At 39.8% G+C, this 27,468-nt stretch overlaps 2 protein-coding genes across 6 annotated transcripts in view; both read right to left on the bottom strand.

Annotated features, from left to right (window-relative positions):
- Positions 1 to 1,231, bottom strand: part of UGDH (UDP-glucose 6-dehydrogenase) — a 15,584-nt gene extending 14,353 nt beyond the window's left edge. The window contains exons 1-2 of the mRNA XM_017811319.1: positions 1,098 to 1,231; positions 291 to 459 (exon numbers count right to left, since the gene is read on the bottom strand). Of these exons, the coding sequence (XP_017666808.1) occupies positions 291 to 452 (162 nt within the window). The 5' untranslated portion in view covers positions 453 to 459; positions 1,098 to 1,231. The remainder of the gene's footprint in view (positions 1 to 290; positions 460 to 1,097) is intronic.
- A 6,147-nt stretch (positions 1,232 to 7,378) lies between these two features.
- SMIM14 (small integral membrane protein 14) overlaps positions 7,379 to 27,468 on the bottom strand; it is a 54,769-nt gene continuing 34,679 nt past the window's right edge. For all 5 annotated transcript variants that reach the window (XM_017817878.1, XM_017817797.1, XM_017817963.1 and 2 more), the window contains 3 exons: positions 18,294 to 18,342; positions 11,066 to 11,214; positions 7,379 to 10,552 (listed from right to left, as the gene is read on the bottom strand). In XM_017817878.1, coding sequence (XP_017673367.1) covers positions 10,520 to 10,552; positions 11,066 to 11,214; positions 18,294 to 18,342 — 231 coding nt within the window. In that variant the 3' untranslated portion in view covers positions 7,379 to 10,519. The remainder of the gene's footprint in view (positions 10,553 to 11,065; positions 11,215 to 18,293; positions 18,343 to 27,468) is intronic.

Below are 27,468 nucleotides of genomic sequence, written 5' to 3'. Positions count from 1 at the left end.
GAAAGAAACTCAGCATGATTTAGCACAACTCACTATATACAGAATTACATTTTCCTTACTAAGCCCTTCATATAATCATTAATACCTGTCTGCATCAGCCATATTAAGTTATGTAAAAAATCTGGTTTAATGAGCAGTAGTGACAAGCAGCTGTTCCAGAATACACTTTTTGAAGGGCATTACTGTGCTAAACTTGACAAGCTTCAGAAATGGGCTATGGGGAAATGCCATGTGGCAGGAAGCAAGCAAATGCAACACTGGCTGGAAGAAGAGACAACAGTGACATTTACCTCATAGATTGGGAGTGTATCTGAATTCCAGGCATTGATTCTGGCCTCATTGACATCCACGACAGTCACTTTGATATTGGGACACATTTGGGCAATAACACTACAAGTTGGCCCACCGACATAACCAGCACCAATGCAGCAAATCTTCTTAATTTCAAACATGATTGCTCTGATAAGAGGAGGGGGGAAAGGAAAATCAGGAGCTATAAATTAAAACAGCGGCCAACAATTCAAGTAACTCACAGTATTGATGATTTCAGATTTTATTATGCTGCCCCAGAAATATTTTTTTACAGCTGGTCTCTTGAAACGAACCGCTACTCCCGTCTCCCACCCGGGAAGACTTTGGAGTCTGCCCCTCTCCAGCAGAGCGCCAGCACACACAGACGGCTGAGGAAGCGTTTCTGTGGTCGCTCTGAATCCTGCCACCGCCGCCACCATCCTGGGGCCGGGGAATTGCTGATGCCACGGCAGTCCCGGGCAGGAGCAGCGCCCACCGCCGCGGGCAGCGCACGGCGCGTTCCGGCGCGGCCCCACGGCCGCGGGCAGAGCCGGCCGGGCCGGGACCCCGGGCCGCGCCCGGTCCCCGGAGCCCCTCGGCCAGGAAAAGGAGGCCGCAGCTCCCGCCTCCTCCCCGGCGAAGGGAGCGGGCCGAGCTGACCGCGCTCTCCCCGGGCCGGGCCGACCCCGCGGGCTCCATCCCTGGGAGCGCAGCGGGAAGGGAGCGGCTTCCCGGCCGCCCCCGGCCCCCGGGGCGGCAGCGGCGGGACCCGCGGCCGGCACCGCAGCCCCAGCCTGCAGACTTACTGCGGATCGAGCGGGAGCGCTGCGGCGGGAATACGCGGCGGGGATGCCCGGGGAGGATGCTCGGCGGGCTCAGCTCGACGCTCCACTGCGAAGGGAGCGGCGGCGGCAGCGGCCGCTATTTAAAGGGCCGCCGCGGGGCCGAGGCGGCTGTTTCATGGCGGGGACGCCGAGCGAAGCCGCCCCGCCTCCTCCTTCCCCCGGGGGCGGGGGGCGGCACCGCCCCGCCCGCTCGGCGCGGGGCCGGGAATGGCCGGGGGCGTTCGGGCAGGGCCGGTCCCGTCCCGCCGGGGTGCGGGAGGGCCTCCGGGCACGGATGGGGACTCTGGGCCTGCAGTGGGGCTGGGCTGCTAAACTGCTCCTCTCCTCTGCCTTGCGGAGCTTTTATAAGAGAACTTAATTGTGGTGGTTGAATACGCGCACGAATAATTTTTCTGTCCTTTAGCTAAGCTTACTGTGAAGCAAGTGTTCACTCTCTCTCCTGTAGTGCGGCGCCGTCGCAACAAAGGGAAGTGAAGGGAAATGTGGATAGGTAACAGTAAAGTAGAGGGTATAAAGTCTAGGCTGCAAACATTGCCCAGAGTAAGGAAATAAAACGAGCTTGCACTCTTGCCCTTGTGATCTGTGCACTGCCTAGGGACCTCTTGCCTAGCAGTAATAAAGTTCTCAGATACTACTCTTGCCTCTTGTGTAAATATGATTTGTTATTAGTATACTGCATCTGACTTTGGGAGCAGAAAGATTGTGAGAAATCTGCAGTCTTTTCTTCTCTAGTGCATTCATGTTCACTTATACTGCATCTCCCAGAAGCTGAGTGGCGTGGTTTTTTGCTGCATCTGCAATATTGTAGTGATTTATGCTTTTAACGGATTACAATTTCTATGTTAAATGTTGCCAGACTAGGTGGATAATACACGTATGTTCTTATCAAAGGGACTAAAGAATTGCCTGGTTCTTACATGGTGTTTTTGTCCATAGATGTTAAAGTATATAAAACAAATTTAAATAATTGTTTCTGGTTTGTATTTTATTCTGTTACTATTTTACTTTGGAGAATCTGATCTTTCCCTAAGAGAATCTGTGTCCATCCGAGTACATACTGTAATCACAGGTCCTTTAGAAATGCTTGTAAAATATGTGTGTTTCTACTGAAAGAGCCTACTGAGGTTTACAGTCTCAGTGCAGGATCCTGGCAGAGTCAGCGTGGTTAGCCAAAAACTGCCTGGCGAAAGTGCAGGGTTCACTGTGTTTATTCTGAAGTAAAAACAAGTCATGCCTTTTCTCATTGCTTATTGGCATAGATGTCTCAATTTTGAACACGTCCACTTTTTTTCCAAGGAAACCTAAGCAAAGCAAATAGAAGCTCAGTGAGCTGTCATTACCAAGTCAGTCTCACCTATACCATCCTCTTCAAACTCCCTATCTATCTCCTTTGGTCTTAGAATAGCCATGAATGCATACATTTGTACTGCAAGATCATTATCTGGTCCCTCTGTATATGCCTGTTGCTATCTTGGCACGGCCAAACCCACTTCAGGTCCTTTAAGTGGTCCCCCGAGGGTGTTGGTAAGCATACTTCGTGTGTGCCTGACACACGGAGTGGATTTTCTACAAACAGCAAGGGTACAGTGATTGTGTGCAAGGCCACATGTGTGAGAACAACTTCCCTTTGCCTGCTGCTCTATGTGTGGGTAGTTGTTCATTAGTCAGCTAAAACCTCCTAGCTACTGTGTGAAAGCTTCAGACTTCCTAGGTGGGGAGGTTCAGGCATACTTGCCTCAGGAGGGTGCTGTGTCATGGAGATTATAAAGAAACATGGGGATCTAACTTTCCACCTGCAACTATGCTAGTTTGCCAAAGAGTTTCAAAGGGAATATTTTTCACGTCTGGTAATCCTGGCTCTTTCCTGGGAGGAGAAAGGTCTGGGTTATAGTCTATGATTTGAGAGCTGTGTCGAATGTCTGAATAGACCTTGGATAAGGCAATGGACCCCTGTCCCTTTCCTCACAGCAAAGGATCTTCATGATAGGCTGTCACAGCCCTGCCTGGGACATGGATCTTGAATTCCTGCAGAACAGCACAGCTTAACCCTGAAAGGTTGGACTAGATGATCTTGGAAGTGTTTTCCAACCTAAATGATTCTGTGAAAAGGATGATGAGGGCTGCTTTTGTTTCCCTATAGCCTACACTCCTGAGATGAAGGCGGGGGAAAACGCAGGCCTCAAAGGCACTGCAATGGAAAGAGCAGTGAGTTTGGGTCTTCCCTCTTCTTACAGCGAAAATTCTGAATTACTGGATGAGGTATTCTTTGTTTTTTCCATTCAGGCAGACCCATCATTTAACAGTATGCAGAATTTTTTACAACACTGTGCAGAGGCAATAAAGCTTATATAAGGCTTTAGGGCATACCATTAAACCTCCTGAAGCCTGGTGCTTTGGAGACACAGCCCTGGGGTGCTGCGAAGTAGATGAGGCTGGTCCACTGCTGGCCATTTTTTAAAATGAAAGTGTGAGTTCTGCTCCATTTTTTTTGAAGGCTCAGTGTAGGCTGTGAACACTTTCGCATTGCAGGATTAGTAACTTAAATACCATGAGGAATGGGATTTCAGGTGTATGTTTTCCTTCAGCATTGGCAGTTGACCAGATCAGATGAATCCCTCTTCCAGCATATTGGAGAGTAGGTTTGAGGCATCTCTGCCTTTCCAGAAACCACCAAGCAAAGGGCGATCTGAATGCCAAAGGTGGGTGGAGATGCCACTCTTCACCTCTCATGTACAAGTTATGCAAAGGAGAAGTCATGATTTACGAAGGATTTGGAGGATGAGGGGAAGGAGAGGGAAGACAATGAAGAGCAAGTGAGTGCATGATTGTGTAATCTCTTGGCACACTAATGTTGGAGGTGAGAGAAAAAGCCAGCAAGGAACCCTGGATATGAAAGAAGTTTTGTATCGTGTCTGGGGAGTGTTTAATGTCAGACTAATTGCCAACCACATTTAGCTGATCATTAACTAAAGGCAGTTGTGTTTGTGTAATCAGTTTGTGACACTGACATCTGACACAGATTCAACAACCACCATTGTCTCTCAAGCCTTTCTTTAACTTTTGACACAACACAACTGGGAGGCACCCCACCTGTAACCAGGAAATCTGAGGTACTCAGGAACAGTCCTAGGCTGAGGCACAAAAGTGCCCAGAAGACCAGTTGGATCAGTATTTGAATCCATGCTTTGTATTTTACAACACTAAGAGGAAGGAAGGAAGGAGATGCAGCTAAAGAGATTATACAGCACTTGTGAGACTGGGCATGAGTGTTGAAAAGGCTCCAACAGCTGCACAAACCAAGCCATACGCCATTTTTGAACACAGACAGCTGAGAACCCAAGCTCCTACGTGTGCTCAGAGCCAACATTATGTGTCATTGCAAGAGTCATTTTCTGCCTGGCATGTCCCTACTTAAACCCTCCCCTCATCTCCACTTCTCTGGCTCACTGGAACTTCGACATTGCTAAACATTCTGACAGTTGCCCATTATGTTAATATAATACAGTATTTTTTTGTTAGTGACACCCAGCACCTCAAAGTGCAATTGTGCAGCGAATTTCTGGTCAGGTTCAATGTGCCTTGTTTGCATAGGGCCCAAAACATATGGAGAATAATTTCAGCTGGACTCATGGACAATATTGCAATATAAACAAAAAACAAAAGCCATGCAGGATTAAAATAATGTTTAAAAGTCAGAGGAAGGCCACCCTGAAAACGTTGATGAGAACATCCTCTCAGACCCTCTTCTTTAAGGTACTGCATGACAATGTTTTGTTTTCCAGTATATGACCTTCCTCTAATTAGATTATTTAAATCTCTCAGTATACACAGAAATTATTCACACTTCCTTCCAGGCATGATTACATTTGATGGCCTTGTCTATTGTTTTGTAAATGCCTCTTTTTTTTCCTTTGTTTTCTCTTCTGATGTTCTTCTGGAAACCACACACTTCACACCAGACATCAAAGCTGTTCCTTCAGAACCAGTGCTGTGGGCCTCAGCATTGCTTTTCTGAACGTGGGGCATCCTACAGCTCCCAGCAGAAGAGCCATTTCAGGTGTAACAGCCATTTCAGTAACACAATATAGAAAACTTAAATGCTAAAATTAATGCAACGGAAGTAAGAGCAGCCAGATAAGGTACGGCTTTTCATCACAGCCCCATTGGTAAGAAGTTGTCCTGTAGGCCCTTCTTTAAAGGGTTTTACTCAGCTGAGCTGTCCCATTGCCTTAACAGTTGTTCACATAACATAAGGTGAAGTTTTGATCCACTGTTACAGTCTAGCTAAAAGCAAATTTGGCTGAATCTCTCCCTTACATACTGAAGCTCAACAGAAGCATACAGCCAGAAGGAGTGTCAGAGACAAGATGCATTTGTGATTCAAACTGCAAGCTAATATTTGATGAAGTGGGAAAATGATTATTTGGATTTCTTATTTCAAACAAGGCTGCATTAAATCACTAGGAGAGCTGAAGAAACCGGATTTTTATTCATCATCGCAAGAAAGCAGACTGCAATGTGTTGCATGCAGTATTTGGTGTAACAGTGTCCAGTCCTGTGGGGGCTTCTTTGGATTGTTTTCCTGCTAATCATATTCAGTTTATCGTGTATCATTTCATCTACAAGTTGTGCCCTAAACTTCTCTCTTACACTTTTTCTAAGATTTGCTTTTTATATTGAACCAATGGCTGTGACCTTCAGCATGTTGTACAATGGTGGGGTTTTTTGTTGGTCTGCTTAGGAAACATATTTTCTCATCTCTAGAATCTTTTACATTTTAGGGTATTTTTTTGCACCAGAAGAAATTAATAATCTTCATGAATTTTAAGCCAGGTGTAAGTCTGAAAACTAGTCACAGAAATTATTCCTTTGTTTCATCATTTATAGCTTGGAGGATGAAATAACAAAACCCATAAATGCAAAAGATTTTTTAAAAAACATTGCTACTTGTGATCTTTGATTACAAATTATTGCTGTATTTTGAAGTAACATTTTATAAAATATTTTACAGTATAATTTTCCATACAAGCAAGAAGAGTGAAACCTTTAAAAAGCTGGATATATATGGTGAATTAATATGCATGGTCAAATATTGAAATACATTTGTTTCAGACAGCCCCTTTGGTCAACACTCCTTAACCATGTTAAAAAGGCAATGTGGAAGTCAGATTCTTCTAGCTATTATATATTACTACAAAGTGCTTGGTATGGGAGTTGGCAATAATTTTCATACAAGATCAAGTAACACATGTTCAGTTTCTCTTTTTGTACGAAGAGACAAATCTCCAGCTGATGTTCCAAGTGTAACTCCCTGGAAGTTGGTAAGAGTTGTGTTGTTGTACCTATAAGTAAAGTTTAGCTTTGGTTTTAGGGGTTATTTATAATGTCATGTTTGAGTAAAAGGGTAAATCTTGATGAGCATACATTAATGATCTCTGATTAAGATCATATACTTTCTAGATCAACTCAAATGCCTAAGGCATTTGTTACAAAATTTTTATTACTACTATTGTTACTAAAAATACATTCTGATTTTGTTTATGATTCTGAATTAGTGGTATTTATTGCCACTATCTCTGGATAACTGTATATTATTTTAAATAATAATATTTTAAACCCTAATGCTACCCTGGCATTCTCCTTTTTTTCCTTGGATTAAAACAGGAATCCCTAACGAGGGATTTGAGTTGCTGCTGAGGTGGTGCTCAGCATTTTGTGCTCTGCTTCTGGAGGAAGAAAAGTGCTGCATTCCATGGGAACAGTGAGGAAGCAGCAGGTATCCGCTACTCCTACATGCTGCCTTGGATCCATTGCAGCATCTTCCTTCCTCAGAGCAGCTCTGGGTTCAACACTGCCAAGATACAGAACTAGAAGATAGACTACAAATCCCAAAGTAGTAGGATTTGATCTAAAATGAAGCAACATAATCAGCATATTTGGCCTCTGTCATCACTTTTCTTACTGTACTATTTCTAACTCCTTAGGTTGCATAACTACTTCAAAGAGCAAAAGGCAGAGACATCCATGTTAGTCATCAAACTATCTTAAACCTTGGAACCTGCTTGTAATTTGTTCTGGCTTGCTTGAGATACATACAGAAGACAAGTGTCCATCAGAAAAGTTAGAATTTACGTTTTAAAATTTACACAGGTGACACACTATTTTTACTACACTTAGTTATAGATGATTTCCAATTACCTTAGAAATTGATAGGTTGGTGCAGTAAAAGACAAAGACAAAAGTTTACTAATGATTGCTATTTATTTTGTTAGGTCAATAAAAAGTGCATAGTACAAGCCCTTTACCCCAATCCAAGTACTCAGTAAAAGATTACTAGGAAACCGCAAATGGCACAGATGATTTTTTGTTTGGCATAATTCAGATATTTTAAACCACTGATTTACATTAAGTACATGACATCATCACTCTTCCTTCTTCAATCATGGATATTACAAGGCTAAGTGATCTGCAGACAATACATGAATACATATGATTTCTCATTTCAGAGTATAATAATTGTGTTAAGCAGACTCTAAAAATACTATTATTTTAACAAAGTTCTAAGCTAAGGTATAACTGTAAACTTCCCTCCATATTTCCCAAGTTGCTACAACTGGCATCTTTTACTAACCAAGCTTAAAACCATCATTACAGAACTGATCGTATCTTGGAGCTTTTCATACCACTAATCTCTTCCACACTTCTCAAAATTTACCATAAACATCTGTAACCATGATACAATTATTTAATTGCAAATTATATAACTAAAGGCCAGGTTTCTGCCACCCTTACTAAAGCTGCTACTAGTACTTTATCTCAGAGTAGTCCCACAAACTTCAGTGCAACTACTTGATGAGTAAGGCACCATTTAACACAAATAAGAGTGGCAAAGTACAGTCCTACGGTTAGTCACTTTTATTTTAATTAAGAGTGGTGATCTACAGGTTTTATCTTGAAGACAGTATCTGAATTTAAAAGGCATATGTTTTGATGTGGGATAGTGGCCTGGCTCTTTAGTAAAACACTTTACAATAAAATATTTCCAATTTTTTTTTCTTTTACATAGAAAATTTTAAAATAGCAATTTACATGAGGAAAGCATACATGTATAAAATCACTGGGACAATTACTTAGAGGAATCATGCAAAGATAGTTCATTTAAAGGTAAAACACAACATTCCTCTGAACAAAAAGTTCAGTTGTCAAGACTCTTAGAGCTGGGTGCACATGGTGAGTTTTATAAATACGTACACAGACATTTAAGTAAAGGAAGACTGATCCTCACAAGTGAGGAGCATCTCCTGTAAATCTCACCAACTTCCAACAGGATGAGGAGTGGTGCTCTGTCTGAATAGAAGAATGTTTCAGTTGGCTTTTTAATCAACTGGAAACTTGTTTTATGCCTCCAATAGTGAAGAATTCTGGCCAAAAATCCTTGGAGAAAAGGTCACTGTTGGAGATTATATATGTTTCCTTGTTGGTTCAACAAAATGATGCTGTATTACTTGTTCTGATCAAAACAGTATCCCAAATATAAATGTACATGGAAGGCAAAAAGCAAGCGCACTCAGAGTGCTTGTCCCAGTGATATCTTTACACAGTGTTTGTGGCCTGTACACTATTAGACATAACAGGATAAATTCTCTCAGCTTCTCTGCTGCGGTTTCATTACTTTACATGGCACTGCACTGATGTCAAAGAGAGCACTTGGCCCAATCTTTTTTTTTTTTTACTTAATTTTTTATACATGCTCCTATGCTTAGGAGCATACTATTTCATAGAAATTCAAAGGTCAATTACACCAAATCACAGAAGCCTTTTTTCAAGTCTACACTGTACCTTTACCAGGAGGCTTAGCTGGCCCATCATTCACCCTGAGGAGGAAAACCGTGTATCTGTCAACCGTGGGATCTGGTGCAAGATTTTTGTTAGAGCCTGTTAATACAAACCTTTTTGCACTTTAATAGTTAGTCCCTTCAGCTCCGTAACTACAGTCCTCATGGAATAAAGGTTTGTAGAGTAAGGCTTTGAATTCCCATATGTCTGTTCTACTGACCTTTAAGGAAAGAAGCTTCATGTTGGTAACATAAAAATGTTCTTTACATTATTCTCATCAATTTTTCAAATTGAACAAGAAAAATATACAGTGTCGCTTTTCTGTACATCTTTAAAATGTTTTTAAATTAACGTACATAAAAAAACCTCATTCCCATTTGCTACAATGGGACGTGCACAGGTGTGTGCACAGCCACACATACACACACATAAACACACCACACACACACTCAAACGTTAGAGGGAAAAGACATGCCATATGTGGTCATCTGCAAGTTTGTTATTCTACAATTACAACTAGTAGATAAGGATGAAATGTTAAGAATTGCTGACAACATACAGGTGAAAAAAACCTGAATAATTCAGAACATGTTGTATACCAAAAGTTGGTAACCTTGGTAAATCCTTGGTATGATTTCATCCTGTCCAATATACATTACGTCATGGCTAAAAACTTGTTAAGGTACTAATTATTAAAAGGCTATACCAGGACAAAAAATTCTACCAAGTTCTTCTTACTAAATTTCTCTTTTCATAAAGTCTATAAGTAAACACATCTGGTTTTAGAATATATTTTTTGACAACATATTGAATAAGATATATATATATGAACAAGACAAAATTAATGTTTTTTTGGTGGTATAATCTTCTGTGTAAAGTTCCCAATATATAGGTCAAAGCTTTGACAGTGGCAATTGTCACATTCACTTATGTGCGCACACAGGGAAAGATTATAATTCTAGTGGACAATCTGTGCTTTTGCCAACAACCCTGAAAACTATGTTAATGGTCCAAAGACCAGACTAAAAGTTGCTCTGGACCCAGGTCAAATATAAAATAATTTCTATTTTTCACCACATAACTAAGTTAATGCTTCCAACCATAATATAACTCTCAAAAGCATACTGGAGAAGAAATACGAATTAATCTGAAGAAAGGTCAGTAACCCTCCATTATTATAGATGCACTGGGATTTTCTTTTTCTTTCAATGAATATCAGAAATCGCATCAAAGAAATTAAGATCACTGTAACAGAAGGAGACTGAGTGGAACGTCCATAGTAACAGTAACAACCAAAAAACCCCCACAATGCCTTATCATTATTCAAATTACAATCTACTAGGAATTGTAATAACATACAAAGCAAAAATTAACTTAAAATTGAAGTTGCTAAAAGCAGCTCATGAAGATTACTGCTGAATGATAATTCTGCTCTATACAAATGAGAAAAGAAAACAGTATTGAATGGGTGTTAGGAGTAATCTGGTCACTTCGTTCATTTGGTCATGCAAGGTTTTAGCTGCTGAACTTTTCCAATACTGAACGCTCTAGTCCACTGGTGGGGCTGGTGGTTCTTGTCCCTTGGGGGAAGAAAGGAGGAAAAGAAAGAAAAAAGCAGGTATAGAATTAGAAACAGTGTTTCACATAAGAGGATTTAGCAATAAAAGACCTCAGAAGCGTTACACTGTGCTTTCTTTTATGATCTTTCAGTGTGTCTTTAAATGTTTAGAGTAAAGGAGCACCAAAGAACTATACTGTTTCCTGCATCGATAGGGATTTTTCTGAAGATCACCTTCTCTGTTTTATGCTGTAATTTTGTTTACTGACTTCTCTTAAAGGTGTGATTGTCCCCTCACACATAAGAAGGCAGTTCCAAGCAGGGATAGACAGTGTCCAGAGGACATTATGATCCACACTTAGTCACCCATGCCTGCTCCATCCCATGGCAGGCCTCACACTTGGCCTTCGTGATTCTACTTTCACTTTGGTTTTACTCATTTTAATTTCTAATGGAGTTCCAAGAAAATAAAGGGGGAAAACCAGAAGAAAAAAATTAATTACTATTATAGAATCTCCCTTGAAGATGCACTTACATTATGTTGGCTGGTTGGCTTTCCGGGTGTGTTTGATCCTCTTAGATTATTCGGTCTCAGTAAGAACAAGACAAGTGCAATCACCACCCATGCCATCATTATCATGGCGAAGCTGATGCCATTGTCACTGGATGAGTTTGGTCCTGGCACTACAGATAAGGAAAACTCAAGTTATAACACAGAGTGACAGCAGAGTTCTTTTCCCCAAATGAAAACAAAAATGCAATATAAGTCTCAGAAAAAAAACCTGAAATACTTTTTGATTGAGTTTTCTGGTTAGTCCCTCATTTTCACTTTGAGACATTAATTCTTCATTAGCATTACACTGTTCTTTTGTCACATTTCTTATCCATTTGAAAAGAGAATCTATTTTCATAAGATTTCACTGGTCTTTTCAGAATCATCATGAGTATTTCTTAGTTCATATTAACTCTTGGTGACCTGGAGATGACAAACGCACACTTTGTGTTTAAGAAATCAAACTTGATCAAAATATATTTATGTGGGAAAAAAACCTGTATATATGATGGTCTTTGTTTTTTGCCTCAAACAAATAAAAGAAAATGACTAAAGAGAGCTTAGATTCTATTGTTAGGCCCCACACAGAGAACATTCTAATTCTACAAGAAGGGAAAAAACTAATGGTTATCAATTTGTTGACTGCTGTAAGTTATTTCTTGAGAGTTTGTTCAAACAAGTGTCAGTGTCAATATGTCAGATCTTCATGACGTGGCATTTCTGTTAGCATCAAGAAAAATGTATCTGCCAGGAAAGGAAAAAGTGCCGTAGAGATACATTAAAAAGTGAAGCCCAGGAACACAGTGTAAAAATTTTACACCCAATTTTCATATACAATGTTTGAGTCATCAACACATAGAAATAAACTTAGAAAGTTCCCTCAGGATGGAAATGGGTGGTTAGTCTTTTTGGATCAACAAGCTCTTGCAAATACCTGCACATTTTAAAACAACTTTTCTCCTCTGACACATAATTTCAAATAATAAAACAGTAACTAATGTTGTCAGCTGAAGTGTAAACCAATGTACAGTTAATTACCTATAGTACTTACATGGATCTTTATCACAGTATGTAAAGTTTTAACAGCTTCATTAATGATCATCAATTAATACAGAGCAATAAATAGAGAGCTATAATTAATAACCTTCAGAAAGAGAAGAGCTGTTCTATTTTATTACCCAAGTTGAAAACTTTAACATTCAGAAAACTCCCCAGAGACACTAGTGTCTGTCAGGTTTTTCAGTTGTCTCAACTCGTGTGGATCATCTCACTATGGAGTCTAGTCTGGATTCAGTATTGGTTGGAAGTTGTTCTTATTTAACATTTGCTAGATGACTTATACCCAGTGAGCTGCTGGAGTAATTTCCTTGAGGCTGATGCTGATACAACAGAACCACTCTCATCACCGTCCTCCTGGGTAGCATTTCCAACAGAGGCTCTGCTATGGAAATGGTTTGTTCCTAACACAGTAGAGGGGCACTGTGGGGAAGCTCACAGCTATGCCATTCACCACACTGCTGTCCTGGGAATAAAGTTTCATGAGCTGGGGCTGTCAGACTGATGTCCTTTACTGACATCACATGCACTTAAAAATGTCAAAGGAGAAAAAGACCCATGTATTATAGAAGCTCATGCTTCTCACAACACAAACACTACCATTACATGTATGAGCAAATGAAACCGTTCTTGCCTTTTCAGTGTCCAAAATACAGACATTAAACTCTTATACATAATTGATTCAAAAAGCATGTGGAATTGTGACTGTAAAAGTTTAGACCTGCAGTGTTGTTGGGCAGAATATTATTGTTATCAGTATCATATATCAATATTTTAAACCTTGAATGATCTTTATATATGAAATCCAGGAAACTAGCATATACTTTGGTATGAAAAGAACAACTGCTTTAATTTGAGGCTTCCAGACAACATTAATAGCCACCCTGAGACTACCTTCAGCAACAAGTAAGAAAGCCTTAGGTACCTGCTTTGGCATACATGTACATAGCCCAGTAGAAATTTCACAGATTTCATAGAATATTCTGAGTTGGAAAAGACCCACAAGGATCATCAAACCTAACCCTACAGGGACTGAACCCACAACCTTGATGATATTAACACCATGCTCTAACCAGTCTGAGCTAATCTCAGCGTTTGGTGGAATACTGAAAATTAAGCTCATCTGTTAGTCAGGATTCCCCATACAATGCAGAGAAACAGGGACTAGTCAGACTGCCTTCTGGAATTTTTGCTGAACCTTAGTGCACTTAGGGTCTGTGGTTAAACAAAAGTTGGGATAGAGCAAGTGCTGCTGGGTCAGCTCATGCTACAGGTCAGGGAAGGGAGCAGAATGAACCACAGAGGGAAACCACAGGCATTCATGCAAGACACAGTTTCTTCCAGCCTGCATTGCAATGTGGTTTAGATGGAACCAAATGCGCTGAAACATTCCGAACTAAGTTAAGCAAGACAACACCTGATCTAACACAGCTTGGCCCTGTACTACCTACTCAAGGCACACCAGATACTGAAACAGCCACAAGACTGTTTACACTATTCAAGAACCGTTAAACCCACATCTCTCACAAATGACCATGTGCTTTAATAAGGATGGGAGGTATTTCAGAATCTGTTCCTTTAATGTCTTAAGGAAATGAGGATAAGCAAAGTTTCATATAGCTGGGGTGAAACACACTTTTCAAAGCTTTGCATCACAAATCAAGAGAACAGACAAGAAGCTGTTTCAGATACTGAAAGGAGTTAGAAGATAACAATCTTTTACTACAAAGACCGCCATCCCTGAGATCACAAAATAATCAGATAAGGCCAGCTTATGGATAAAGAACAGTTGAGTGAAGCTGAAACCAAGCAGGATGGAATTCATGCTGATGGGCAGAAGAAAAAAAATATTTTTTTTAATAGTTCACAGCCACAGTGCCTTTAATGGATATTTTTTGCGGATAATTTAGAAGTGGTTTTTTGATTCCTTGAAGAATAAAGGTTATCCTCTAAGAGCACTGGTGGATAGTATTTTCTGGTATTTCCAGACAGACAGAAGATTGTCCTGTTCTGAGATGAATGTTCCTGCCACCACCCAATTTGATGGATGGATCTGGTTATTAACCTCCAATGCCCAGGAGATAGCCACTAGTACAGAATGTAGCAGTACATATTCTCATGTCACCCAGTGACGTGAAACACAGTCTCTAACCTACCTTTCCATACAACATTGAATCCAGCCCAAGATCTTTATTTTTAGAGTATCTGGTCCCCTGGGCTCAGCATACATATATATCCACACACTTCTGAATGAGTCTGTGCCCCTGTGGTAACCTGGAATTATTTTTTTTTTTACACCATGGCTGAATTACTTCTGTGCAGGAGAAAGCTTTATTAGGAGCTGTTCTGAGATTACGGGATTAACTCCCATGGGAGTTAATGACTATGGTGAATCCTATTTGTTGCTCCATGTATGACATACAGTTCTTGGACTTGCTTTTTCCTGTAGAAACACAGACTAGAACACATAAATGAGTATTCTCTCAGAGAAAAATGGGAAGGTTGCATTCTAAAGAAAAAGAGGATAGACTGTATTTCTATTACTGTAAAAGTATATTCCACGTGGTGCTTTTTGTCTGCCCTCTCATGGTAGAAATATCTCCTTTTGGATCTTTTTACTGTTTAACATCTGCATGTGAAAAGGCAAAAGCAGGCTCTCTGACTCGTGTCTTCCTTTTTTCATGGTGTTTTAAGCATTGTCTGTTCTGTGAAAGAAAGGCAAGAAATTGTATGAAGAAAGGTATCTTACAAATGAATCAACAGGGAAGATAAAGAGCCTGTGGGACCTTCAGCAGATAATGCCAGCAAGCTAACCCTCTCAAAGGCAGGGATAAGTAACCTGAAAAAAGCCAAAAAGGACTGAAGCAGAGAAAGAGAGAAGGGAATTACCAGAAAAGGGAGGGAAGAGTTGGCAGATGTTTCATGCTGTTAGATTAGCGGCTGTGACTCCCCTAGATGAGTACAACTCAAGATGAATCACAGATATGTATGCATTTTAAATTACATAGAAATTTGGAAGTAGAGTAGACAACATTCAAGACAGTCATCTCTGACCACATTACAAGCTAGCAGAGCACTGACAATAGTGTTGAAAATATGAAGGTGGCAAATCAAGGTCACAACATCTGGGAATTGCTAGAACACAGAAAAAAACTCACGCAGTAACCCCTCATTTCCTTTGACACAGAAGGCTGACTGTGAAGGGCCATGAGCCATCAGAGCAGATCAGTACCAGCTGGGATCCTCCCTGGGCTGGATGAACCACTGATGTTGCAACTGCCACACACGTCAGAGAACTTCCATGCTCCACTTGCATTAGACAGAATTCAGAAAAGAATTATCACTCTTATTCTTCACTTCAAGGGAAACTAAGATCTTCTGATTTGCTGAGCATAAGCATTCCCCAGAGAATATTAAATGCCTATTCAAAACTTACAGCCTTTTTTTTCTGCAAGGCAGCCACTGAAATTAAGGGAACAGTCACCAGACTCTGATACACACTGTAACATCACAGCAGATATTCTGACGAAGAATCAGCAGAGGAACAGCCATGAAGCAGCGTGCCCAAATGCTTATTGAAGTGGTGCTCACATCTTTCCGTATGCTTCCAAAAGCACTGGTCCTGACCCTGGCAGGAAACTCTCCGCAGAGTAGTCATGATGACAGAATGGTGCCAACAACAATAAATAAGAATTTATAGATAACATAAAAATGTGAATGAGGAAGCCCTGGTACTACTGCTCTGATATGGCTCCAAAAATCTAAAAAAAGAACAGAAATCAAAGGGTTGAAAAAACAAGGCATACTCAGGAAGAATCAACTGAGGTGTTTCTGAGAAATTCCAGCTTGTAGCAACATCATAACACATGACACTGCTGTGACATTGGCTGAACCCCAGCCCTGACGTCTCCCAAAACAAAACCACGTACATCTGATCAGTTATTCCACAACCCTGCAATTTAAGAATCTGTATGACAACACTCCCAGCTGTGCTTCCAAAAGGAAGACCAAATCCTGGAACTGAGCAAATGGGTGGGAGTGAAACAAGCTTCTTCATATCGAGGTTCTGAAATGAGGAATCAAAGTCAGCAAGTAACAGGAAATGGAGCTGTGGGACTTAGGGAAGAAGAGACCCGCCCCAAACATAAGCTCATCACTGTACAGCTCATCAGAACAGGATGAAGCAACAGACAGAAGACTGGCCCAGAATTGTTTTAATCTGCCTCTGAAAACATCTCTAGAAATTTCTCCAGGCTTAATCTGTTTATTTTTGCCTTTGACTCCCGGGGGTCTTACAGACTGGTGCAAGCACAGAATCACCACAAAATAATCTGACACACAGGCAGGCAGTGCCATTGCATCAGCAGGAAAATACCTTTGCTGGACCTAAATTTAAGGCAATATAATAACATAGGAGAGGATTTACTCTATAATTTTTGCTTTGGTTTTTGAAACAAACCACTGGTTTGGAACAATTGCTGCCAAATTGTTTGCATCTGCACAGACAGTCATTGCAAGGATCTCTTTCAGGATGGAAAGCTATTTGTCGCAAACCATTCAAATTTCCACTGTACTACAGCTTGGTAACATGAAAGCTGTCCCACAAGCTTTGTGCCCACACATATCACAACTTACTAATTTATAAAGTCTTTCGTCTAAGAGCTTCATAAATATTGATGACGCAAGACTCCCAAGGCTCGAGTGAGAAAGACCTATCATTGCTTGGTTTTGACTGTGGACTAAAGCTCAGAAAGCAGCACAGCCTGTCTGTGTCTACTTCCAACAGAGAAAATATTCTGTCTCTCGTCATCTGCCGCTTTCCCTCTCCTACATGTCTGTGATTAAAAAAAAAAAGACATAGAAGTCTAAGGTGCGGGAGACTAAAAAGTCTGGCCCTGGACAGGTGCATCTGGGAGAGAAGGGGTAAGGGAAGTCACGGACTGCTTAACTTGGAAAGCCCATAAAGAAAGAGTAAACCAGCAGTACTCTACAGGACTTGTGTCCCACTGTCTTTTTTTCCAGGTTTTACATAGTTTTCTCTCTTCAGCCCAGCATGGCAATGAGTCTGAGGTGGTTTCACACTGGGAGAGCGCAGAGCAAGTCCGAGTTAGATGCCCATCTCTAAACAGGTTTCACAGGGGAGTGAAGAGGGAGGAACGAAGAGTGAAAAAAGGCATGCTCTCTTCCCAAGATCCTGGAAACTTTGCCTGCACTTCTCCTAGACCTGCAGAAGACAATGGCAGCAGCAGCTCTTGCTTCCAGAAACACTGCTCAGGTGCTCACTGCTCCCTCAGCATTACAGTAGTCCTGATGCAAGCTAATTCAGTGAGTTCATATGCTCAATCGGTAAAACAGTATAGGAAAAACAGATCCATTTCATTTTTATTTATAAACATTTGGCAATGTTCTCTCTAGATCATGAAAAGTGTAAACACAGTGCCTCAGGGCAAGCTTTCATTACTGGATAAGCTCTAACCAGCTATGCTTCACTGCAGATGCTAGTAACATTTGACTGTCCCACTGTTTGGGAGAGGTTTTTTGATGTATTTCGAAGCAAATTCCAAGGAAGTGTACACATCAGCCCTTTGCTTCATTACCTACACAGCCACTAAGTCAACAGAAATACAGTCACAGTGCATGTCACCTTGAGTCAAAGCTGGGGGGGGGGAGCTCCTTCACAGAGGAGTAGAGGGTTCACAGTATTGACAGTGTCACCCAGCCCCAGTTGTGAACACGTGTATGTGGGGGGGTCTGTGCTCCATTCTAGTCTTCACTGGTTAGGCTGCTATGCCTGTAAGGAGATCAAATAAAGCCCCCTCCAAATTTTCCCCTATCATTCCCTAGATCATCCTATTTGGAGGCTAATGGAAGATTCACTAATGCTTGGGACCTGATTAATGGTCGTACTGGTATATCAACACCTTCAGGCTTCTCACCAACGCTGTTTCCACACAGTGCTTCCAATGTACAAATGTCCACCCACATCACAGATTCTCACAAATTACCTCCCCAACATGCAAGTGTTATATTTGTTCTAATGTAATATGTTCCTATAACATTAAATCAACTGTTGCATTTTAAAGACCTGTCAGACTATATTTTAATTACTGCTGTTTATTTTACCTCCATGCACCTGATCTGAACAGTTACTCACATTCCTGAAGGCATTCTGTGTCTGTGCAGTATGACTGGGATTGTCTCAGCTGAAACAGAGAAAAGGAAAGGCATGATACTTAGCAATGAGTCTTGGTCAGCTTTTACCAAAATCATGATTTAATAAAATGTCAGAGCACAAGTTCAAGATAAGGAAGATTTTAACTGATTCTTTATTGGATCACATGTGGCTTATGGAACGTGAAGAATCCCAGATACAGAGATAAGTTTCTGAACACTATTTACATAATACCCTTAAATCAGCTGACTACAGTGTTATTGCTTCCATACAGGTTTCAGCCACTGAATAACTACCAAAATTCAAGTAGAAAAAATCTACAGTGATACAGACATTATTACATACAGACATACTCTCTACACATATTTTGGCATTTATAATGGACAGGTGTTACTACTATTATCTAGATCAAGTAACATTAAAATGCTCTGTGATTACATCACGATAAATAATCAGACTATAATAAATAATCAACGTATAACTATGGTTATAAGTTGAATTAAAATTTCATATTTAAACTTAGTACTTACTATTTTTCCTCCCTAAGAGATTTTTTTAAGTAGGCTTTAATATATATTTTACTGTTTTTTCTCTTTACCAATGAGTAAAATTTAAAACACTTTTAGCAACTGTAATGACTATTTACATTTACAGACTAGGTAAGCTTGCCAACTGCAAACCTGCAAATCAGTATAGCTATTTTAGAGATGGCAGAGCCAGAAAAGAAAGACAAATATCACATTCTTTATTGGGTTCAGAGATGGTAAATGGATGGGATTTAATCTGCAGTACTATGGAAACAGAGTCTATTCTCTGTTTAAGTAAACTATGTGGATTATTAATAAAAGCTTTAAATACAGAATTGTAACACTGTAACAGAGTTGTTCCAATGCCTCAGTTAGAACTGACATTAGCTTTTTGATAGGTTTTATGACATAGTAGTGTCACAAATACCAACACTTTTTGTCACAACAGGCTAATCTGTTTATCATTGTAAATACACAAATGTTAAAGAGCAGAAAAGATGATGCTCTTTATGTAAGAAATACATGAATAATTTCCACAAAACCAATTTCCCCTTGTGTTGGCATAACTGATTTGCTGTATGTAGTCATGTTATGCAAAGCACATCAAGAAAACAGACAAAGAACCAAAGAAGACTTTTGGAAAAGTCTAAGCTCCTTCTTTTATCATAAAGATTTTCAATGATTGCCACATTTGAAAAAGAAAAAAAAAGTAACTGAAGATTGATCACATTCATTCTTTCATTAATATATTAAAATCTACTAGCAAATTTACTGAGACTACAAAGAAGTCCCTCAGGGAGGAACTGAAAGGCTGGATTTAACCTTTCAGCTATTTCTATAGTTAAAAACAACAGCAGGGGAAATTCAAACAAAATACTTGCCTTATTAAAGAAAAAAAAAATCTATCAAACTATGCATATTTCCTGCCCTTCTTATGTAAAAGTAAAAGCTCATTTTATTTTAAAACTTTGGAAGTAATTTTCAAAGGGGAGGTTTTACATTAGCAGTAGTACCAATTTGGAATATTTTACACTGAAAGATTTGTGAACTGGGGAAACTGGATATTGCTATACCCGTGTTTTAAGGAGATCAACATAATTATCTTCTGTTTGTATAAGGGTTTACAGGGGGAGGGAGGGCTTAATTTATAATCCCTATTTAGAACACAGTTTACAGGTATTCAACACGGAATGATGATCAGAATTAAAAAGTGCAATAGGTATACGATCACAAACATTGTATAAGCATAAAGTATCTCATTATCCCTCTGTTCCAGGATGGCATAGATATGCAACACTGCCTTGGGTTGTTCTAGTCCCAGAATCAATTCTCTCACATTCTAGGTGTTACACTCCATCCAAATATAACTTTTTTAAAGTTGTAGGATGGCTCTGTAAGCCAGGGAGCCATGTAACAAATCTGTTTTTAACAGCTCAGTGAGAGGCTGCGTATTGTCCTCTTGAGATGAAATGTGGCAGATGATGGAAAACGAGTAGCAGCAAAAACAGGTTTTTCTCAATTCACTCGGGTCAATGAGTTCCTAACTCTGTAACCCAATACAAATCCGATCTCTTGTGGTCACTCATTTAGCCAAAAGATAAGAAACGATTCTGGCACGTGTATGAAATGCTTACATAAGTTGAATGGCTGGGAAAGGTAATGCCTTTTGCTGAGAGAAGAATGTTCCTTCCACCAATTAGCTCTCTCTTCATAACTACACCCTTAAGGAACATAGTAACTGTTGGGAAAAAACTGTATGTGCAACATTTCAGACATTTCAATAGTCAGGTAATTGAAAGAAGAGCAATTATCAGAGACCGGAAAAAAATAGTCCTTTGTATTCAGATTTTTCTATTCTGAGGTAGAAGGGGAGTTTGGATGAAAGTTTGTGGAATAATGGTAAAAAGCTGAACCAGACTTTACCTGTTCTCAACAAAACCCTCAAAAAGACTATACAAATACACTCAATGTTTTTCAGACTGGAAACACTACAGAGCTGATGAGAAAATTTTGAATAGAGAAGTAATTTTTGGAATATGTTAACTCTTACATAAAGATAATATTATCAATGATGATTTTGATTTTATTCATATTACAGAGATCCTTGTGCCATCAAAAGTGTGAATTTAGTGGAAAATTAACAGTTGACTGCTTAATCTGACGTCTGCTAAAGTCAGCAACAGCCTTTTCATATATTTCTATACGTTCTAAAACAGACCCTTAAGAAGAACACAGAAATCAGGTGAGTGAAACATCAGAGCATATTCAACAAAAGCAGAAGAGAGTGCAATATGTTACAAAAATAAATATTTATACTATTTTCTTCCATGTAAAAGAAGAGGATTGTATCTGAATTTTAACATTCTCTGTGCAGTTTGTCATTCAAATATATTAAAAAGCTTAGTACATGCGAGCCAAACAATAAACTAACTTATCTTTTATTGTCCAAAATGAAGTAAACATGAATTGTAAATAGTATGAAAGCTAAAAGAAAGCTAACAAGAATGAAAAATTTTCAATTTATTACAGTAAAAACCTGCACACAATACAAGTAAAAATACTAATTATAAACATACATTATTTAAAATACAACTGTGAGTTTTCTTTCCTCCAAGTACATTTAAAATCTTGAATAACCTAAGCTGAAGTAATTTAAATTAATAATCCCCAAACAACAAGAACTCTTGGTCAAAATGAGTATTTTGTTTCTATGAAGCCCTTCATAATTTTCTGAAAGAGGTAGCAAATCAGTGTCCACTTACTGACATGTCATGAATGTAGATCCAATACAATACCAAGAAAAAAAAATACCAACTTACTTCTAGTGGTAAGAGAGAAAAGGGCTCTTCCTCACTCTCTCTCCGTGACACTCAAATTTTGCATTGCAAAAATAGACAGCACTTTTCAAATGGCTCCTAGTTCCAATTTGAAATAGCTCTTCCTTTCTATTCCTTGTCCAAAATACACAGCTTTTAGCCCCAGTTCACACTAACACAACAGTGTTTAGATCCTGCTCTTTCGAGACATCAAGCACAGTTTTAACATGCCATCTTGTGGATCAACAGCATCTACCCATCAAACACCTGAAATGTGTCCTGCTGCAACTCTTAACAGATGCCATGTTATGAGAGGAATCTGCACAGCTTTTACAATCCCCAGCTGTGAATAAAATGTGAACGGTCGCAGTAAAGGGATACTGCTATCGGCTTCTAGAAACTTCTTTGTGATGTCACCATATTGAGTGAAGTTTCTGGTTTGGTTATTTTGGCTTTTTTTCACGTGCAAACCTACTATGGGCACACAAACATGTCTGTGTGGTGAAAACAGAGTGTGAAGTTTTACCACGTGTTAGCTGCTCCACAAAACCACTGAAATCCAAATGAAAACAGCCTCATCTAGCTAAACAGAGAATTTGTTTTTCCAACGCAGTGACCTCAGCCACTGGGACCATTTCAGTCTTCCCATGAAAGAAGTAAAGCTACTTTGCATTTACCATTCATCACAGATAGCTACTGTGGAGAAGGAAATTCAGATTTCTGTCTACCTTCACAGTAACTCTGCTTCCTCTTCAGAGGAGTTCGCTGAAACTCTTCAGATGAGTTTTCAAAGTTTGCAACCCCAGAGTTCAACAGTCCTACAATCTCTGGGACTGGTCCTGGAGTCTCTGCTCAGACAATTTTTTTTTAAATTAACATCAATAGCATACTGCCTGAAGAAAGATTCAGAGCTCTTATCCAGTGTGAACGCTTTTTCTTTATAGGAGTTAAAAAAAAAAAAAAGACAGAGCACAAAAAATATCAGGAATATATCAATGATCACCAGTTTGTCATTTTTCAGAAGAAACAGTGGCATAATCCCTGTCCAAAAGCACTTTTGAACTCCAGAAACGGTACACTAAAGAGGTAACAAAACGAGAAGAACAGGACTAGTGGCAGGAACAAAGTGCAATAATCAATAGAGTCTAGCATGAATGGCAAATTATTTATGTATGGATAATTAAAATAATTACCTTTTATAATAACTTTTGAGGCAGCTCAAAGCAGAAATAAGTCCACAGAAAAGACATGAATGAAAAATTAGTAAGTTCATGAGACGCGTCAGGAAAAGAAACAGATAAAATAGGTACAAAGATAAGAGAGCAAAAATGAAAAGGACAGATAAGTAGAAAAGCAAGGACAAATAACTAACTCAATGGGGTCTTTTATTCCATGAATAAAAGTGAATTTAAAATGGAATCATAAAGACTGTTGATAGAAAATTTTATATGATAACAAGGGTAAAATATCATCCCTTGTGAAAATACTTTTTTGCCATTTAAACCAGTTGTAAGCTTTGTTTTTGCTCTCCAATGATGCCAAAAGATGACAAAACTGTGGCATACTCCTGATTGTGTTCTCATGCTTCTGGGTAATGAAGTTATTATTTAAGCTTTGCTGGCAGCCACTTCTGCTCTGTCCAAAGTATATAAATGATTTAGTAAACAACATGATAAATAAATTGCTACAGTAGGCTATGACAGTCCTGAATACAAGCCAGGGTGCAAACTGAAATGTAGCATTATCTGTAGAGTTCAGATTTAAAGATGCAAAAAATGACACCTACATACATTATTCTGCTACAAGCTGGCAAAGAGAAATAAGAGAAAAATAAGAGGAAAAGAATGGCACACTGATGGAATTTAATTGTCTCTTAAACTACATTAGCTTCTCTTAGTGGAACAAACAAGGAAAAAGTGAACACTGCCTTCCCCACTCCTTCATTTTCTATGTGTATATGCAGAATTAAAATAAAATGATGTTCATACAAGGACAGAATAACAGTCTGCAATAAAAGTACAGAGTCTGGTCCTATGAGGTGGCAAGTAATTTTCTCTCCCATCGCAAATGAGTGAGAAGGATGGCTGCTACATTTCAGAATAACATTCCTAGTTTACAAACCAACTCTTAAGACCCAGAATCATCAGCCAGTTATGACAGGAGAACATTAGCTTTCATAGTGAAAAATATGGCATTTTATGGAGGACAATGCATCAAATAAACATGTCACAGGGACTACTGCAAACTGGAGCCCTAATTTCAACAAGAACACATTCTCCTTTCATTTTCTTTGTCCAGGGATTGCTGTTTTACCTTGGTGTCATATAGATCCTCCTTTTCCAAATTTCCCTCACCTTCCTACAATTGCACGATTGTTATTAGTACTTAATTTCAAAATTTTGCTGGCCTTGGGGACCTGTGATATCATTGACATTCTCCTTTTAGTGAATGCAAAGCAGAATGAATTAGCAGAACAGGGAGAATAGGGCAACAGGAGATAAAACAGTGTGATGATCAGGATCATTACAAGGAGCTTCACAGCATCTCTGACTACATGAAGTACTAGACAACAAATAGATGAGATAGAATATTACACGGTATTACCACAGAGGCATCTGAAAACATGCACAAACAACATACATATCTCCCAACAGGACACCAGGAAATTTATATCTAAGATGCAAGACCAGAATACATGTAGGCTTTTTGACCAAACAGTTGAGTATCTTCTGCAAAATTATGCATATTAACAAAAGAAAAAGGTACTTCCACATAGACAGCTTTGATGAAAAGGCTTTGAACTAGCAGTTCCAACAGATAAGTACAGTATGCTCTAAGTGTTGATTACATCCACATGTGGCCTGAGAGAAAAAACATAATTTTTGCCTTTTTCCTTAAAAGGGATGGCCATAATACTTCTCTGATCATCAGAGTTCAGCCATTCACAGTACAGGTTATAGCTATTAATTACTTCTGAAATATCGAGCTGACAGAATTTTCAATGCATGATTTTCTACACTGCTTGCAATACACTATGCATGCTTTGAGATGGTCATGGGATGTGACTGAGATTTTTAAAAAAATATGTATTTGTTAAGAAGCAGACGTTTTCAGCATACTAAAAAGCTCAAGGATGGGAACTGTAAAGAATGACACCTTCAACTTTCAGTTAAGACCTGATACCTAAGCCCTTACAGGAAAATATGCTCTTTATGAGACATAGACTTGAGTGGAGAACATTGTTCATGGCTTTTTTTTGGTTTTGTGTTTTTTGCTTGTTTGGGGTTTTTTAACATCCACTTGCCTTCCTAGAGAATAGTCTCCATTCACACTGTTTGATCTAGAACTAGTTTCTAGGTTATTACATGCATTAGTAGTACATGAATTCTGTAATACCGTTTTGGGATCTTAGCCTGTGCAACACCAGTACTTTTAGCACCCAGTGAAAGGCAGGAAAATGGAAGTCAGTGGAGCAAGAGCACTCAAGAACAGTCTCACCCTCTGCCCCTTTAATGCTGTGTTTCACTCTTTTGGCCCAGTGCCATAGGAGGTGCATCAAGTCTTTTACCCCTCATCTCCAAAGAATGATACTTCTTGTCTGTTATAGGTTAGAAATCCGAGGGGGAGAATTTTTCTTCCCCCTGCCCCCACTGTAGGAAAGACAGAGTTTGAATAGAAAGGGAGGAGGGAGGCAATTAGCCTTACAAAAGATCTAGCCCAGCAAAGCAGCATTGCTAATGGATGGCCCATCAGAGGCTGGGGGGAGAGGGGAGGAGTTTGGGGGGGGGGAGGGTTGCTGGTTTTCCTCAGAAGGGAGAGGTCAGACTGCGGAGTTCTCGCTCTGGGACAAAGACGGGGCCTTGCATGCATGCTTTTGGAAAGAAGGCCTGGAGGCTGGGCTTTCTGGCTTCCCGCCCTGGTCAGCCCTGACTGCTGGCCTCGACTTTGTGGGCAAGCTGTCTTTGACTCTGGCCCGGACCTGCTGCGTTCTCATCGGAGAGTTTTTGTGCTCACCGGGAGAAGAAAGGAGTCGTCTTGGGACACCGTCATCTGAAGACAACAGTGGGTTTTGTGGGGGTGAACTGTTTTCCTTCCCCCCTCCTTCCACTGGGGGAAGGGTCCCTATTTTCTTTTCGGCTTCTCCCGCAACCCGAGACCACCCCCATACCCCCCTTCCCGTGTGGTGACCGCCAGAGCCCAACAGCGCCCCCTGCAGGCCAACACGAGCACTGCAGGCCCTGCACCTCCAGCGATCCAACAGCGCCCCCTGCCGACCGTGATCAGAACTGTGCTAAAGGACAGAGAAGTGTTCATTCAGACTTTCTCTTTTGTTTGAAGGGAACTTCTGGGTACAGGACTATTGCCTAGTTTTTTGTGTTCTGTTACTGTTCTTGCCAACATACATATATCTTTTAATAAAGGGTTGTTATTTCTTCTGGTTTTTCCACACTTCCTCAGTTAAAGCCCCTTAATTTTGAATTTACAATTGCTGAGAGAGAGGAGTTTGGTCTGTCTCATAACCCATCCTCTTTAGCAAACATTCCAGTCTCTTCAAACTGACACATTGTCCTCATGAACCACCTAAGGTTCAGCTGTTGGGAAAGGTCCTTTTTGAGCCAGCTTCAACACCAAGGACGAAAGGGGCAAGTGAGAGCAAAATGCAGTTTCCTGCACTTGGGATGGTTTGCTAAGAAGGACTATAGAGTAGAATCAGTAGCACCTACCATTAAAAAAAAGAAAGAGAATGCAAATGCCATGGAACATGTGTAAGAAGTCTCCAGCGTAACCCTCATATTTAAAGGTCACTTTAAATTACCACAAATGTATTTGGTATAGTTCTGCTATGCTTTCAGTAGACGGCCACATCAGAAGAGTAACTCACTTTTGCTGGTTGCCTCAGGGACTATTTAAGTTGGGCTTAGCTGTGCTAACATCTTAAGAGCTTTTCAACCATTTGTAGCACACAACACTATTTTAGTCATTTGTGTTTATTCTGTGCTGTTTACATGAAGTCTCCCTCAGCTGAGACTTGTGGTTAAGCCGGATACTATTTCAGACTATGCCAGTTCATAATAAGACTCTAAAATGACCTGGCCAAGAGAATTATGTGGAAACTTGGTTCACAAAAGAGTTTTTGAACCAATTGTGTTGAAATAGTTCAAGAATTTGCAATTTCTGCTGTAAAAATCTAGTGACATATACCTTTGCATCCCTTAAGATTTTTTTGAGACATTCAAGCCTTCTGATATAGCAACATAACTGGACATGGACCATTACCTTGCAACTAGCTACAGAAGAACAAAACACAAAGTTGTAATTCCTACAATGGTTTGTAAGTAGAACTGCTGGCAGTTCAACAAAATAGGTCCTTTTGTATTATGGAATTAGAAATGTAACGGGTTAAAGAATATATTGCTTATTTTCATAAAAACTAGTACGAGAGAATTCTGTAGCCACAATTTCTGTAAAGCAAATAATACTGCACCAGAAGGGGAAAGAAAAAGGATGTTTCTATGACACAAAGTCATGTGTGTTACTGGCTTGCTTTGACATTTCTGGCCACTCTAGGCAGTCATATGTAGGTTTCAGGCTTCATGGAACATACTCTATGATTATCCCCACCACCACACAAACTGTGTTTTCAAGTTTAGTTTTCAGACTTGAACTGACCCTTGGGCTATGATCAGTCATGGATCAGCCATGCTTACTCAGAGAGCATCCATGTCCAGAGGAGTAACATAGTGGAATCAGATTTCTGTATTATAAAATAAGTGAAAAAAGGGAAAATAAAAAGGTTTAAATGTAACATCACTC

Source organism: Lepidothrix coronata, unplaced genomic scaffold (assembly GCF_001604755.1).
Source record: "Lepidothrix coronata isolate B3197 unplaced genomic scaffold, Lepidothrix_coronata-1.0 Scaffold0, whole genome shotgun sequence".
In the NCBI taxonomy this organism is placed as follows: domain Eukaryota; kingdom Metazoa; phylum Chordata; class Aves; order Passeriformes; family Pipridae; genus Lepidothrix; species Lepidothrix coronata.
Note: the sequence above shows the minus strand (reverse complement) of the source record. Positions and strands in the feature narration are given on the sequence as shown.